This window comes from Letharia columbiana, assembly GCF_014066305.1.
Source record: "Letharia columbiana isolate WasteWater2 chromosome Unknown Sc0000031_s0, whole genome shotgun sequence".
In the NCBI taxonomy this organism is placed as follows: Eukaryota; Fungi; Ascomycota; class Lecanoromycetes; order Lecanorales; family Parmeliaceae; genus Letharia; species Letharia columbiana.
The window spans coordinates 432403-446177 of NW_023501074.1; the positions used below are offsets into that span (position 1 = coordinate 432403).

General features: G+C 40.1%; 4 protein-coding genes across 4 annotated transcripts; 3 read left to right on the plus strand and 1 right to left on the minus strand.

Annotated features, from left to right (window-relative positions):
• Positions 1-4498: 4498 nt before the first annotated feature.
• Positions 4499-6031, plus strand: HO173_008447 (uncharacterized protein; the record flags this gene model as incomplete). The annotated part of the gene is made up of 1 exon (XM_037310347.1): positions 4499-6031. One exon carries the CDS (start codon positions 4499-4501, stop codon positions 6029-6031), a length of 1533 nt encoding a protein of 510 aa, XP_037162744.1.
• Positions 6032-6684: 653 nt separating this feature from the next.
• Positions 6685-7944, minus strand: HO173_008448 (uncharacterized protein; the record flags this gene model as incomplete). Its single annotated transcript, XM_037310348.1, has 2 exons — positions 6685-7666; positions 7880-7944. The coding sequence occupies 2 exons, from the start codon at positions 7942-7944 to the stop codon at positions 6685-6687; spliced, it is 1047 nt and encodes a 348-aa protein (XP_037162745.1).
• A 2186-nt stretch (positions 7945-10130) lies between these two features.
• On the plus strand, positions 10131-11168 carry HO173_008449 (uncharacterized protein; the record flags this gene model as incomplete). The annotated part of the gene is made up of 6 exons (XM_037310349.1): positions 10131-10257; positions 10315-10493; positions 10544-10605; positions 10654-10690; positions 10779-10888; positions 10949-11168. 6 exons carry the CDS (start codon positions 10131-10133, stop codon positions 11166-11168), a joined length of 735 nt encoding a protein of 244 aa, XP_037162746.1.
• An 80-nt stretch (positions 11169-11248) lies between these two features.
• On the plus strand, positions 11249-12501 carry HO173_008450 (uncharacterized protein; the record flags this gene model as incomplete). The annotated part of the gene is made up of 4 exons (XM_037310350.1): positions 11249-11424; positions 11489-11802; positions 11857-12036; positions 12131-12501. 4 exons carry the CDS (start codon positions 11249-11251, stop codon positions 12499-12501), a joined length of 1041 nt encoding a protein of 346 aa, XP_037162747.1.
• Positions 12502-13775: the final 1274 nt, after the last annotated feature.

Genomic DNA, 13775 nt, shown 5'->3' on the forward strand with positions numbered 1-13775 from the left:
CTCGATATAGATTAATTAAATAACGATTAAATCTTTAATTAAAATAAAAAGCGAAGAATAAGCTTAATTAAAATAAAAATATTAAGAAATCGCGATAGCGAATAAATATATTTATATTTAAAGAGAAATTAATTAAAAAAGTAAAGAAAGCTAATATCTTAACTATTAATTATATTATAATTATTAAAAAGCGTAAAGTTAAATATATTAATATATTATTATTATAATAAAAATAAGCTTTTAAATAAATTAGATAAAATATAATAAATAAGTAATAAATAATTTTTAGTTTTAATTATTATTTTAATAGACTTACGTTTTAATAATATTATATAAAAAAAATATATAAATATAATTATAAAGAAGTCTAAAGTTTTATTTATCGCGTAAATTATTATATATATAGATAAAGATGAAAGCTCGAATTAAGAGGAAATAGATAATATTAAAATTAAATAAAGTATAAGTATTAAGAATAATTTTATTATACGCGCTAATAATTAAATAAATTCTATTTTTTAAACTATTTAAAAGTATAATATAGAATTTAATAATAAGCGCTATTATAGTTTAGATATAATAATATTAACGCGTTAACTAATAAATATTAAATTATTATAAAAATCTTAAAATATTAAGCGTAATTACATCTAAAAGATAAAATTATAAATCTTTATTTATATATAATTAATCTAGCGTATAATAATAAAAAGTTTATTATAAAAGTTACGCTATTTAAATCGATATTTTAATCTTAAATAACTATTATCGCTATTATATAAATAGCGTAAAGTTATCTCTTATTTAAGTATATCTAATTCTTAATTTTAATTATTATTATAGATATTATTAATTCGTTCTAGAATTATTAAATATACTTTTATATACTTTCTATATTTAATTTTTTTTTTATATATTATAAGAAGATAGCTTAAAAAAATATAGTATATTATATTAAGCTATAATACTTTTAAGAGAATATTAAGAAATATATTAACTTTTCTAAATCGACGATTTAATAAAAAGATTATAATTATAATACGTATAATTTTATATTAGATAGCGATATCGAAAATATATAATAGATATATAAAATTATTATCGACGGCTTTAATTATAAAGTATTAATAAATTTCGCGTAACTAATATTAAAGAAAGATAAACTTTTCTTATTATTAGTAGATATAGCTCGCTTTCTTTTATATATATAGAGTAATAAAATATAATTATATTTAATTTTATATCTTATTAATTTAGCGTAATTATTAATTAGAATAATAATTAGAATAACTACTTCTAAATATAAAAATCTTAATTAAAATATTTTATATATATATTATTTTATAATATAATATTATAAATATATTATATTATAAAATATTTCGTTAAAATCTTATATTATATTAGATATAGAATAATATAAATCTTAATAATTTATATTATATTAAAGTATAATATAGTAGATTAATATCTTATATTATACTATATCTTTTCGACTAGTAAACTAATAATAATAAAATTATATTTATTAAGAAGCTTTATATTAAACTAATAAAAATATATAACTTTATCTATAGTAGAAATAGAAATATATTTTATTATTAAAATAATAATATCTAATTATAAGAGTAATAAATAATTATTATTCTCTATTATAGTATTAAATTCTCGAAGATTAATAATAATCCTTTTTTTACGATCTTTTAATATATCTCGCTAGATTACGAAGTAAGATTAGCTATAAAAAGCTAATTATATAAAAAGCGAAGCTTTTTATACTATTATAGTTTATTAAAAATAATATTAATTACTTCTTAATTTCTATAGTTAAGAATATAAACTTTTAATAACTTTACTTTAACGTCTAGCTGTAATAATATTAATATCTACTATTCTTTAAAAATATCTATAATATTTTCTTAATTCGTAAAAATTTTATTACATTTTATTATAATAAAGTTAAAAGTATAATAAGCCTTATTCTTACTATAGATAATTACGCTATTTAAAAAATATATTTAAAAATAGAATCTATTATAATGATATAATTTATATTAATAGAGTTATTTATAACTACGATAATAATAGCTATCTTTAATTAATTTAAAATATATTATTTATAAATTATTAAGTCTACTAATTCATAGGAAATTTAATAATATTTATTTATAATATTCTCTACTATAGTATTTAGCTTTATATTTCTAGAGAGAAAAATAAATACTTTTATAGAATTTCTTACTTATATGAAAATTTATAGCGAAATCTATAATATAGATAAAGATATCGTTTTCTCTATTAAAGAAACTCGAGAATTTAAATTATATTAGAAGATTTACTATTATAAAAAAAATCGAAGAATCTAATATCGCTATTAAAAAAGCGAGATTCGTTCTTTTTATTATTTTCGTTAATAATATTCTATTTTAATATTTCTAGATTTTCTAGATTTTCAAATAAATCTAACGAGCTAAAAGATTCTAGATTTAAATAATTTCTTATATAGCGATTAATAGTATTAGTAATAATTATCTTTATATTAATAACTTAAGAGTTTACTTTAAATTCTTTATTTATTATTCTACTATTATTATTATAATAATAAATAATCTTATTAATAAAGATATTTAAGATTTCTAATAAACGATATTATAAATCGTTAAAATTAGTAGTAAGTTAAGAATTACTATTTAGAGATTTAATAAATAAGATATTTACTTACTCTAGCGAAGTATATCTTTTTACTTTTAAAGTATTATTAATAAATAAAAAATCGAAAAAGTAATATTTTTAAATTATAAATTCTTAAAAGAAATAAAGTATTATTTTTAAAGTAGTACGATTAATAGTTTAATCTTCTAATTAAGTTTATTAAAAAAGAGAATTAAGTAATAAAGAGTAAGACTATACTTATTAATTTTAAGATAATAATAATACTAGTCTAGTAGATCTAAAGTAATATTCTTAATAAGATATTAAATAATCTTTTATATAGTTCTATTAATAAGAGAATATATTTAATAATTAAAGATAAAAAAAATTTTATAGCTATTAGATTTAAGTAGTTATATTATAAAAAGTTAGCTTAACGAATATATAGTTATAGCGAAAGATAAGAAAGTATAAAGATTCTTCGTTCTTATATCTAAAGAAGTATAAAAATTCTCTATTTTAAGAAGTATAAGAATTCTTAACTTCTATTAATATTAATAAAGAACTCTATTAATTTTTAATAATAAACTATTATATAATGACTACTACTATTATATAAATATTACTATTACTATTATATAAGTATTACTATTACTATTATAATAATATAAAATTCTTAGAAATCTTATTTTTAAGAAAGAGATTTCTTAAGTAATAATAAGATAATTCTTCTTCTATGAAATCTAATTATTTAAATATATATATTAAGTTATATTAAGCTATTAACTATTAACTTCTATCTACTAAGTATAATTCGTAATAATAACTTACGTATAGTCTTTTATAATATATCTATACGATATTTATTTTTATTCTTAAATAAGTTTTAATTATTAATCTCTCTTTCTCTTATACGAGATTAAGCTTAAATAAGATTAGCTTAAAAGAGATATTATTAATCTAAGTTATATTTAAATAGATTTAAATTTTATTATTTAATATTAATAGATAATAGAATTAATTAATTTTATAATTAATTAAGCGCCTCTTATATATATAACTCTTATATTTAATTTAATCGATATTTAATAGAAATTTAATAGATAAATTTAATAGAAAATTTAATAGAAATTAGTTTATTCGATAATTTAAAGATATAAAATATTAGATAAATAGTCTATAAAGGTCTTATAAGAGATAATATCTTTTCTTAATATCGATTATAGATTATATAGCTAATTAGAGATGATTTCTTCTCAATTCTCAGGCAGTGAAAGCCTGCTCCACTCTCTGGCGCGTCATTCCTAGCAATAGTATCATACACCATCTGCGCAGACATAACAATTCAGGCTCAACCAGCTTCCGTTAACTCTTGACACGACCTTGTGGTCGTGACTTCGCCGAGAGGATGTGGTCGGCGAAGAATTGGGAATGCAGGCTCGCGAGGGGAGCGGCTGGTAGCCTACCCTAGCTTGCCTTGGGCTAGAAAGTATGTTGAGATGGGGTGAGTAGCGTGCCGCTGTCCCCGGAACGATCCCCTATGAGGCGCAAATACAAGCCTACAATTGGTGGGAGTGATGCGGGCTACCGAACCAGCGTGGGACGCGAGTCTTGAATGCACGCTCGTGGCACGTTGGAGCGAGCCATCCCGAGCACAGTCAACAACAACATATTCCTACTGCGTGCGAGCTGAACACCATGGCTTATAATAGGATGGACCATGTGGCATGTGTTGACGCTGTCTTTCTTTCGAAGCCTTTCTTCGCAGACCGGTGCAGACAGCGATACCTGTCAGCCAACGTAAGCGTGCTTAAGGAAGGCATTCGGGACAGATATCGCGGAGAACATGGTCCGGTGCGTTGTCCAATCTCAATGGTTTATCTACTCGAAACATTTACCCTCCATATCTACCGCAAAACGACATAGCATTCAGGCTTTCCCATTATTTGCCATCAGTGGACGCGGCTCTTCCAGCCATACCCTGTCTGCTGACGACAATGCCAAACCTCTCCTCATGGGGCCTCTTGACAACGTCATGCCACGCCACCACATCACTCCCAAAGCGCTGTTCATCCCTGCATCTAGCTCGAGTAAAGAGAAGATCCTCAACATCCTCAAATCCGGGCTCGCCCAAACCATCAAAGCCATTCCAACAGTAGCAGGACATGTCAAAGCCGCTTCGAATCCGATCCAAGAAGGCAGTATGTGTGTTACGACTCCCTTCGGCGCTGTTGAAGACATCTTCACGGCACAAGATCTCACTGAATCTCACCCCGAGATGGATTATGATGACCTGAAGCGGCGCCACTTTCCCATGGAGGCCGTGGACTCCAATGTGGTATACTCACTCCCAGACTTGATGAAAGCCGAGAAACCCGTATTTCTTGCGCAAGCCAACTTTATCCGGGGTGGGCTCGTCTTAGGTATATCGTTACACCATTCCTTTGGGGATGGCGCATCCTTGAAGACGATTCTTCAGACATGGGCCACAGGTTGCAGAGGCGAGAGCGCTGCGCCGACTCTCACAGAATCCACGCGGCGCGAAAGACTGATGTCTTCAGAGACGGGCGCCAGCTTGGACGAATTTCCCGAATACGCGACTATTCCAGACAACATTGCTGGCTATCAACCAGGAGTGGCAAAAGGGGAAGGCCCTGAGATTGCGCCCGTGCCTCCTCAAGTGGATTCCCATGTTTTCTATCTTTCTGCACAGAGATTAAAAGAGCTGAAAGATCTTGCATCAGCTGAGCTGGAAGGCTCAGACTGGATATCCACCATTGATGCACTGTCAGCGCTTCTCTGGCGCTCCATTACAGTTGCTCGAAACCTAGAACCTGGGGACGCTGCAACGGAGGATACCAGAGTACTCAACATCCCGTTAGATGGACGTCGTATTATGCGCGAGGATACGAACTCTTATATGGGCAATATGATTCTCTTCAACAACGCAACAACGCCGTTGCGAAACTTGCTCTCGTCCCCACCCCAGCTGCCCGAGATAGCGCGCACCATCCGACAATCCATATCACGAATTGATGAGAAATACATCAAGCGTGCCATTTCAGCCATCGGCTCCGTTCCAGATGTCAGCAAAGTAATTATGAGCGGAGGAACATTTGGCGAAAGCGCCTTGACGATCTCATCGTGGGGCAACCTTCACATGGACTGGGGCCACGTTATTGGTGGACCAAGCGAGCGTGTGAGAGTTTCGAAGATACCATTCCCTGGCGTCTGTGTCATTCTTCCCGCGTCAGAGCCGGGAAATAGGAGCACTGAGCCGAATGGAGTGGAGGTCATGATTGGGTTGAAGAGTGATGACATGGCACGATTGATGAATGATCCGTTCTTCGCTAGCTTTGCGGAATGGAGGTGCAGCTGACTGAGTTTGTGGTCTTATGGCACGTAATGATTTTAATGACCTTGACGTTTTACGTACTGTTGTAGATGGGAGGAAATGTCACGCAGCAATTCCAGGGGCATTGATTGAGGTTTCACCTAGATCTTCTTTAGCTGTGGTAGAAGCGAAAATATTAGGTTTTAGACTCTACACAGAATCCTTCGAAGCCAAAACTCTTTGGAAGGAGAGGAAGGGTTCCAATTAGACACCCTAGACTATGTGCCATACCATCACGAACTTGCTGTGCGCCTTTTAAGACTGTAGACCTGCGAACGCTTGACCTAGAACTACACCAGTTGTACGCTCAAGGCACCTCACGCCCTTACGTACCAGTGACGTAGAGAAGGTAAAGAAACAAATGTATTCAGCAAGGATCAGGGTAGACATAAAGCAAGTCCTGGAAGTAGTGACTGTCAGTATCAAGACAAGCTGAAAGACATCAATCGAAGCTTTTTGAACAGGAGAACGCTCGTTGAGCTGCCCTTGACATAGTATTCCGTCTGCACACAGCTCTGCGAGCTTGACTAGGTGGTCCAACGATAGAAAAGTGCAGAGCAGGTCAAAATTTCTCTACATCGAATGGCCCTTTTCTTTTGCGCCTTAATACCATCGAATAGCGCGATAAGCGTTGTGCATTACTCGTCATCACAGTCCCTCAAATAAACCGCGTCATAATTTATCAGCAAATCCGGGATCCTGACCCGGTTATAGTTGTTCTTGTAGAACCTCACGACCCGAATGGTCCCCCAGAGAGCGACGTACAACACCTGAAGTAATATGGGGTCCAACTGTATCTTGTCTGCTATCGACAGTATAGATTTATCTGTCACAATGGTCTTGAAGAGCTCGAGTACAAAGTCACATTGGTGGCTGGAGAGTGTGATTGGGACAACATTGTGAAGATCTGTGCCGACAATGAAGCTGTAAATATTGCTTTCCGTTCTTGTGCCATGCATAATTGTAATAGCGCCAATGACCACTTGAGTGTTCTTCTTATCATTCGTAGAGGCCGAGGCAAACGCCGTCTTGATGGGCTTCAAAGTCTGGATAACACGTGTGATAGGGTTGTTCGGCTTCCCAAAACCGGCACACAGGTCGGCCTTATCATGGGACTCGGATGGTGAAGGATCGAAGAATACGGGCATGGCCATGTGGATACTTCCAGCAATACCAACAGCGATTCTCCAAGCACCGCGAACTCGGGCATCTCGAAGGTCCTTGATGGGATATGGCATAGGTGGCGCGGAACTCACTTGAAAGGTGTCACGGTAAAGCGGCGGATAGCTATCAATGATGTTCTGAAGGTTGTTCTTAGTCAATCTGTTTTCTGCAAGAGAGCCTTTCAAATATGCCACAAGCACCGCTTTTCCCCCCTTTGGATCCGGAATCTCTTCAAGCTCAAGCTCGGCGTCTTCAAATTTCAATCCGCAAACTAAACTAGAGTCGCCATATACGACAAGGCTCTGGCTGCTAGACGGCGGACTGTCAAACCTCGAAGTCGCATACGAGAAGAAGGCTAGGACGGTCTTTGCGTCTGTTCTCAGGTATGTCTTTTTAGCTTCCAGCTGCAATGGCTTTTGAGGGGTTTCCTTGCGCACCTTCCTGGAGAGTTCCACGCTCGATTGGACATGATGTCAATCGTAGAATTCCAACATTATGTTACTGTAAAAGTTTGAGGAGGTGTCAGCAGGAAGAGTACCGCGGCGTGACGATCTATGAGCAGACTGTGTCTCTGAGGTACCAAGTCCTAGATTTCGTCACAACATAAGTGCCAAGACGACCACTTCTTGCTTACGAGTAAAGAATAGTAGTATGCGAAAAAACTAATACTGGTGTCTGTAGAAGACATATAAGACACGGTGTGTTGTTGAAGGCAGCTTTTCACATGGTGTCATGTTCGTGGATAATGATGATGCGTTTTTCCGGTGCTCAATACCAAAACGGCTAGCAGTCTTGCTTTATTTAGACTCTAGAAGGAACGCTATTCCCAGCTGAGCATTAGTCTGATCGTCGGCGGTCGGGCTTACATACTGACCTCCTCCTCGGTGTTGGATAAAACACCACCGCAACACTGCAGCAAGCACGTCGAATGCTACTTCCCGCCGCATAAGCGAGCCTATGATTAGTGGATGGTACAGATGATTATTGATGGAGATACGAGATACGAGTCCAATATCAAGACTGCCGACTCTCGCTGAGTAAATCTCCTCAATATGATCAATCCGGTGGTAATGGTTGGATCCTAGAAGCACAGCAAATAATGCTCGACTTGCATTTTGGACTCTCTTTACATTTGCAACACCCGTCTTGTACTTCGTTATTTGGAAGGTACTGTCTTTGCTTTGGCCTTGGATCAGACCATTGTTTGCGACACTCAACTGAGGCACCTCCGAGACGGTTGATGATGCTAGCACCAATCTGATGCACACAAAACACTGGCGTCAAGTATAAGATGAAAGCTAGAACACTACTAGAAGACTAACGAATCATTGCGATAGCTTATCTGCGCGTCGGTGTAGTAGTCTATTCACACATCGTCCGTCCTTCGTCATCCGTTTGCGGCACGTCCGTAGTGGCCGCGGCCTATACAGTGGATCCTAATGCAACCCTAACCTTACTGATCAGCCAAATTCTTGGGGCCAAATGATGCCGGCGAGATGTTTCCGCTACATTTGAGCATTGAATTGGTCAGATACATCCTCTTCGGCCACTCCGTCGAGTCTCCTGGCCCTCGGGATCCTCGCTTCTCGGTAATACCAGGCAGCGACTAACCCGTAGAACCTGTGCTCCGATAATGCTGCGTCCCTTCCATGTACCTATTAACAGGCCGGGGCTGTGCATCGAAGTTTTGGCGCCGTGGTTTTTGGACGGCCCCTGCGTCCTTTCCCGAGATTGGGAACAAGTCCCATTGAAACAGCAATTTGTTAATGTCTGCGGCCGTTCTTCGACCCTGCTGGATTGCGCTTATGGTCCAGAGCCTTTTTCTCTGTCGAAAAAAAATAAGGGTACCTATTGTAACCGTCTCGAGACCAATCATTGCCTGAATATCCTGAAACGTACCCGATACGTCGCTTTGCATTTGAAAAGGACAGCTTTGGAGCAAACAGCATGTCATCGAAAACATCTTACCCAAGCCCAAGTCTAATGAAAATGTTTGTAGCACACCGAGGATCCACTCATTCTGCTGGGGATGATGCGGGACATGCTCTTTTGTGGCACTTACCTCGGGCTTGTCAGGCTATCTGCCACTTCATCTGGGCCCCTCAGTTCTAGCGCAAAGGTGCGCTTGTGCTTTCACATTACATTTGTGGCCGGGCACGTGCATCTTCGACCTCATAGGGCGGCGCTTGGCAGATCCTTGTTGTAACTCCGTACCACTGCTTACCCTCTAAGAATGTGGGGGACCTGTTCATTTTCAGGTGTGGGGTCGGTGCCTCGTTTCATGTGCCTGACTACTGATCGTGTTTTTTTGATTCTCGCGCATGAATTGTCTGTACGAAGGTTGCCCTTGTCAGAAGCAATAGTCCTTTTGGACAGCACACATGACTGTTGTGCTCTCTCATTGACTGATATATATCGTGAACACGCTCTCTCTTTCCATTCGATAGACAGCTCTACCAACCTCAACAAGTGTCTTGACTCCATCTTTCAAAGATGCCTGACATCTCTTTGGTTATACTGTGGCATCTCTTTGCTATGTTTACCTGCATCCAAGCATCCATCATCCCTGGGGGTCGAGCACCGGTCGTGGCCCGACAGGCTATTGCCTCAGCACCAATCACAACAGGCAGCTCATCGTCACTATCCTCTACAACATCCATGTTAGCGCCGCTGCCGACGACAGTCGGCGTCGCGTCCAATGGTACTCATGCAGCAGTCAACAAGCTCCAATTTCAAATTGCAGACGTTATTGCCGGAACCAGTGCAGTTGCCACTCCGTCAGGAGCATCCGATTCAGCAATCGCCTCGTCGTGCTTGAATAACGATATTTCGACTATTACGGAGTCATGGCAGTCCTTTACGGCATGTTTTCATGATCTGCTGCGTGAATACTACTTGCTTACATGTCTTTGGGTAGGTCATGGAATACATGACAAGCCTGCTGTCTGCTGCTCCACCTAGTGCGACCGTCGACGGTGCTGTCGACGGCGTTATGCTCATGCATGACGATGTCAACCCGCCCGGCGCTGTCTGTACTTACACTTCAAGTAAGCATCGGATCAGGAACGCGGCCAGCTTTTGATTCAAGCTAAAACCCCATTCAGAATGTGACGCTATTGGTTGCACTGAGGTGAAAGACTGGGACAATGGGAGCGACCTCACGGTACAACGTTTCCTTGCCTACACCGCCATGGTCAACCTCAACAACTACCTCTATAATATCTACTTTAGCCTGTTAGATTCGGGCACAATAGGTGGATTGGTGAGCGGTAACATCGTCACAGTAAGTCTCATCGCTCCGGTTCGCACAATTAAAAACTTACTCGTTTGAAGGTGTTCTTCACGAATCCATCGCCCAGTGCTACTTGGAAACAAATCATGGGCACTGTCACTCCGTGAGTGCTTTTAGCCTTTGCTTCAACTTACATTCTGATACCTTACAGACTTCTGGGGCTCGGTTCCGCTATCCTTGGACCATTGGTAAGCCTTTCGCACTTCTCTTCTTCGGCTTTCTACCTTTGAAGGGGATGACTGGACTCCTTTGGTTCTCAGATCTGACTCTCTATAGAGCGCCGCCATCAGCCCAGTCCTCGGAGCTCTAAGTGCAATCTTCAGCTTCATCGCGGCTTTTGCCACCGCGAATAGCATCGGACCAGTCGTCGACCAGAGATTCAGCGAGTACGAGTTGCGTTTCACAATAACTAGAGCCATGCTAACCTTTTGGTTCACTGAATAAAGGTACTCCACTATCACCGATTTCATCGGAAATTATCTGAAAGGTACATCTACCGGAGTAGAAGCTGCCTTCAACAGCACCATCGGTTCAAACTCATCTATTGCGGAGTGGACCGAACTGTTCACAGGCGGTTTCTGGGTGCAATCGGACTACACTCAAGGCCTCGAGACTGGTATACTCGATAACTTTGTTAAGATCTTTACATACAAAGCCATCAAGTAAGCACCTCCCTACATAGAAAGTGCGTCGGTCTAGCTAACTTTAATTGAAGTTTCGCATGGATCGACTCCGGCGTGTTTATCATGTATGTGCCATATGGAGTAGCTATTAAAGACACAAATGGCAACGTTCAGCAGCAGGGAATCGATCAGGACTACTGCCAGAATAGCTTGAAGGATACTGATAATCTTGGAACACTCACCATCTGCGATGCTCCTGGTGGAATGGCCAGGATATTTAATGCGGGCGTAATCAAACCGTACGAATGTCTTTCCCAAACACCCTGGAAGTATTTGTTGCTGATAGCCTCTCCTTTCTTCCAGCGACCAGAATCTCATGCCAACCACCCCGCAAGGATGGAGCGAACCCTTTTCCGTCCTTCCCAGTGAACCCTTCAATATCACAAGTGCGATCAAGGGTTCAGTCGCCTCATGGCAAGTAGGTGACTTCAACTACGATGCCGCAAGCCAATACCAAGATGCATTCAGCTCGGGCCAGCCCCTCACATCGGATTTAGTCAAGGCACTGCAGGCTCTCGACATCGCACCAGAGACGGCCGGCTTCTTCAACATTCCTGTCTGCGCAACGTACGACCTTCGATTCTTCCCACCCGCTGCTTCATCGGGTGGCCCTGGCTGTGAGTACTTAGTTGCCCTAAATGTACAAGGTGAAGCGGCACTAACGATCACAGTCTCCTGTAACGCCTGCGGTCAAGGGCTGGGCGGAAAGCCCGGCTCCAGCGCCAAATTCTGGGACAATGCGAACGAAATCGTGCAAGCTGCCCTCACGGCCCCTCCCCCGTGCACGCAGGCATATGAGACGACAGTCTGTGTACAAATCTGTCCGAGCGATCCTTATGGCCCAACTTCCGGTACGTTTCGTCGGCCTCATATGCCTAATTTCTATGCCCAGTTCACAGCCTGCCGTCATCAGCACTGCCAAAGCTAACCAAAATCTCCCACTAGCCCAAAACGTCGCCGGCGGCTACGCACCCGGCTGGTGCGGCGTGCACGTGATCCAATACCAACTCAACCAAGGTCCCGGAACGGACACGAGCCACTACAGACTCACTGTCACGATCTTCGACTCCAACCAGGTTGAAATCAGCGCCTCGAACGACACCGTCGTTGAGTCACCTCAGGGTGCTTGGACTCCATTTTACAGTAAGCTACCAAGTACGCTGAACATCCAGGTCGGGGCGGTCGATAGCGATCCGCTGTGGTTTGAGTACCCCGGTCAAGGAAATTGGCAGACGGGTGATCAGCAGCATCATTGTAACTTTGGGGCTTATAGTGGAGGAAGCCGGTCTGGCAATTGTGGTTTTACTTGTACTTAGACACCAGCAGCTGTAGATTTCCCAAGTTCGATACCCGGTTCTAGTTCCCGTATAATCTCGGAAGGTAGATAGCGACCGGGTCTTTCTGAGTCTGTTTGATCTGATTACGAAATCCCCGTCCTCGGAAAGATACCCCAGGGCCAAAGAACAAGGCCCCAACACCCTCCTTTATCCGTCCCACTACTGCCTCACCCCCATAATCTGCACATGAAACGCCGCATACATAAACTTCTCCTTCCCCATCACCGGCGCACTTCCCCCAATGCCCCTATACGCCGGCGGCTGACACATCGCGAGCACCCGCTCCATCTCGACCACGACGTCGCGCATCGAAAACCTCGATTCCCACTTCCCGCTCACGATGCGCAATTTGAACCCTGCATCTGCCATTCCGGCTCGCGGAATCCCGGGATCCAGAGTTTGGGGAGATGAAAGTCGGGATTGCTGACGAAGTGGTTGATGAGGGGAGAGCAGGATTGGAGGGTGAGACGGGGAGACTCGAGGCCGTAGTAGCAGATGGTAGCTCAGTCGTCTGTTAGGGTGGGGAGGGTTAGCTTGGACGATAGATGGCATTCTTTCCGTGCACCGTAGCTAGGATCCACTGTGAGTCGTGTTTCAGTTCATGCAGCTCCCATTGTCGGGACCCAAATGCTCTCGCGCGGCTGTCTGTATGTCATAAGCGCACGCTTGTTCAGTGCCTTTTTGGTTTACGCGATTTCAATGACTCGTGGACTTGAAAAGAGCCAAGCCAGACCAATCGCCTCGCCGTACGAATGGCTTACAACATATTCAGCATCAAGAACCCGCGAAAGAGCGATGGTCTTTTCAATCGATCGTTGGTACTTCGGCACGCAGAGGAGCTGTCTCCTCCGAAAGCCCGATGATGGAGTATTGAACCACGTTTTGCTAATATCTGGAAGCAATGAAGAAGGGAAGGGCTGAAGTCTACTGATCTGCAAGAAGGAGTCAGGGGTTGTTGAAGATTACGAATCAAGAAGTTGAGATGTTGTGTGTCAAAAAGCAGGGATGGTGTCTTGATTACAACAGTACGTCGCCACCAGTACCAAACTTTAGCGCTGGCTGAGGTATAAAGATTTACTCAACCATCCGTTCCTTCGCTCATTGCACGTTTCTGTAGGTACACCTTATAGTACGTAATCAACCATAACCCTAAACCCGCAAAATGGATCACCCCATATGCGAGAGACGTTGAATACTCATAAAGAGCCCCCATGAACTTGCCATGAAACCCTTCATAAACGTCCCTCAGCCTC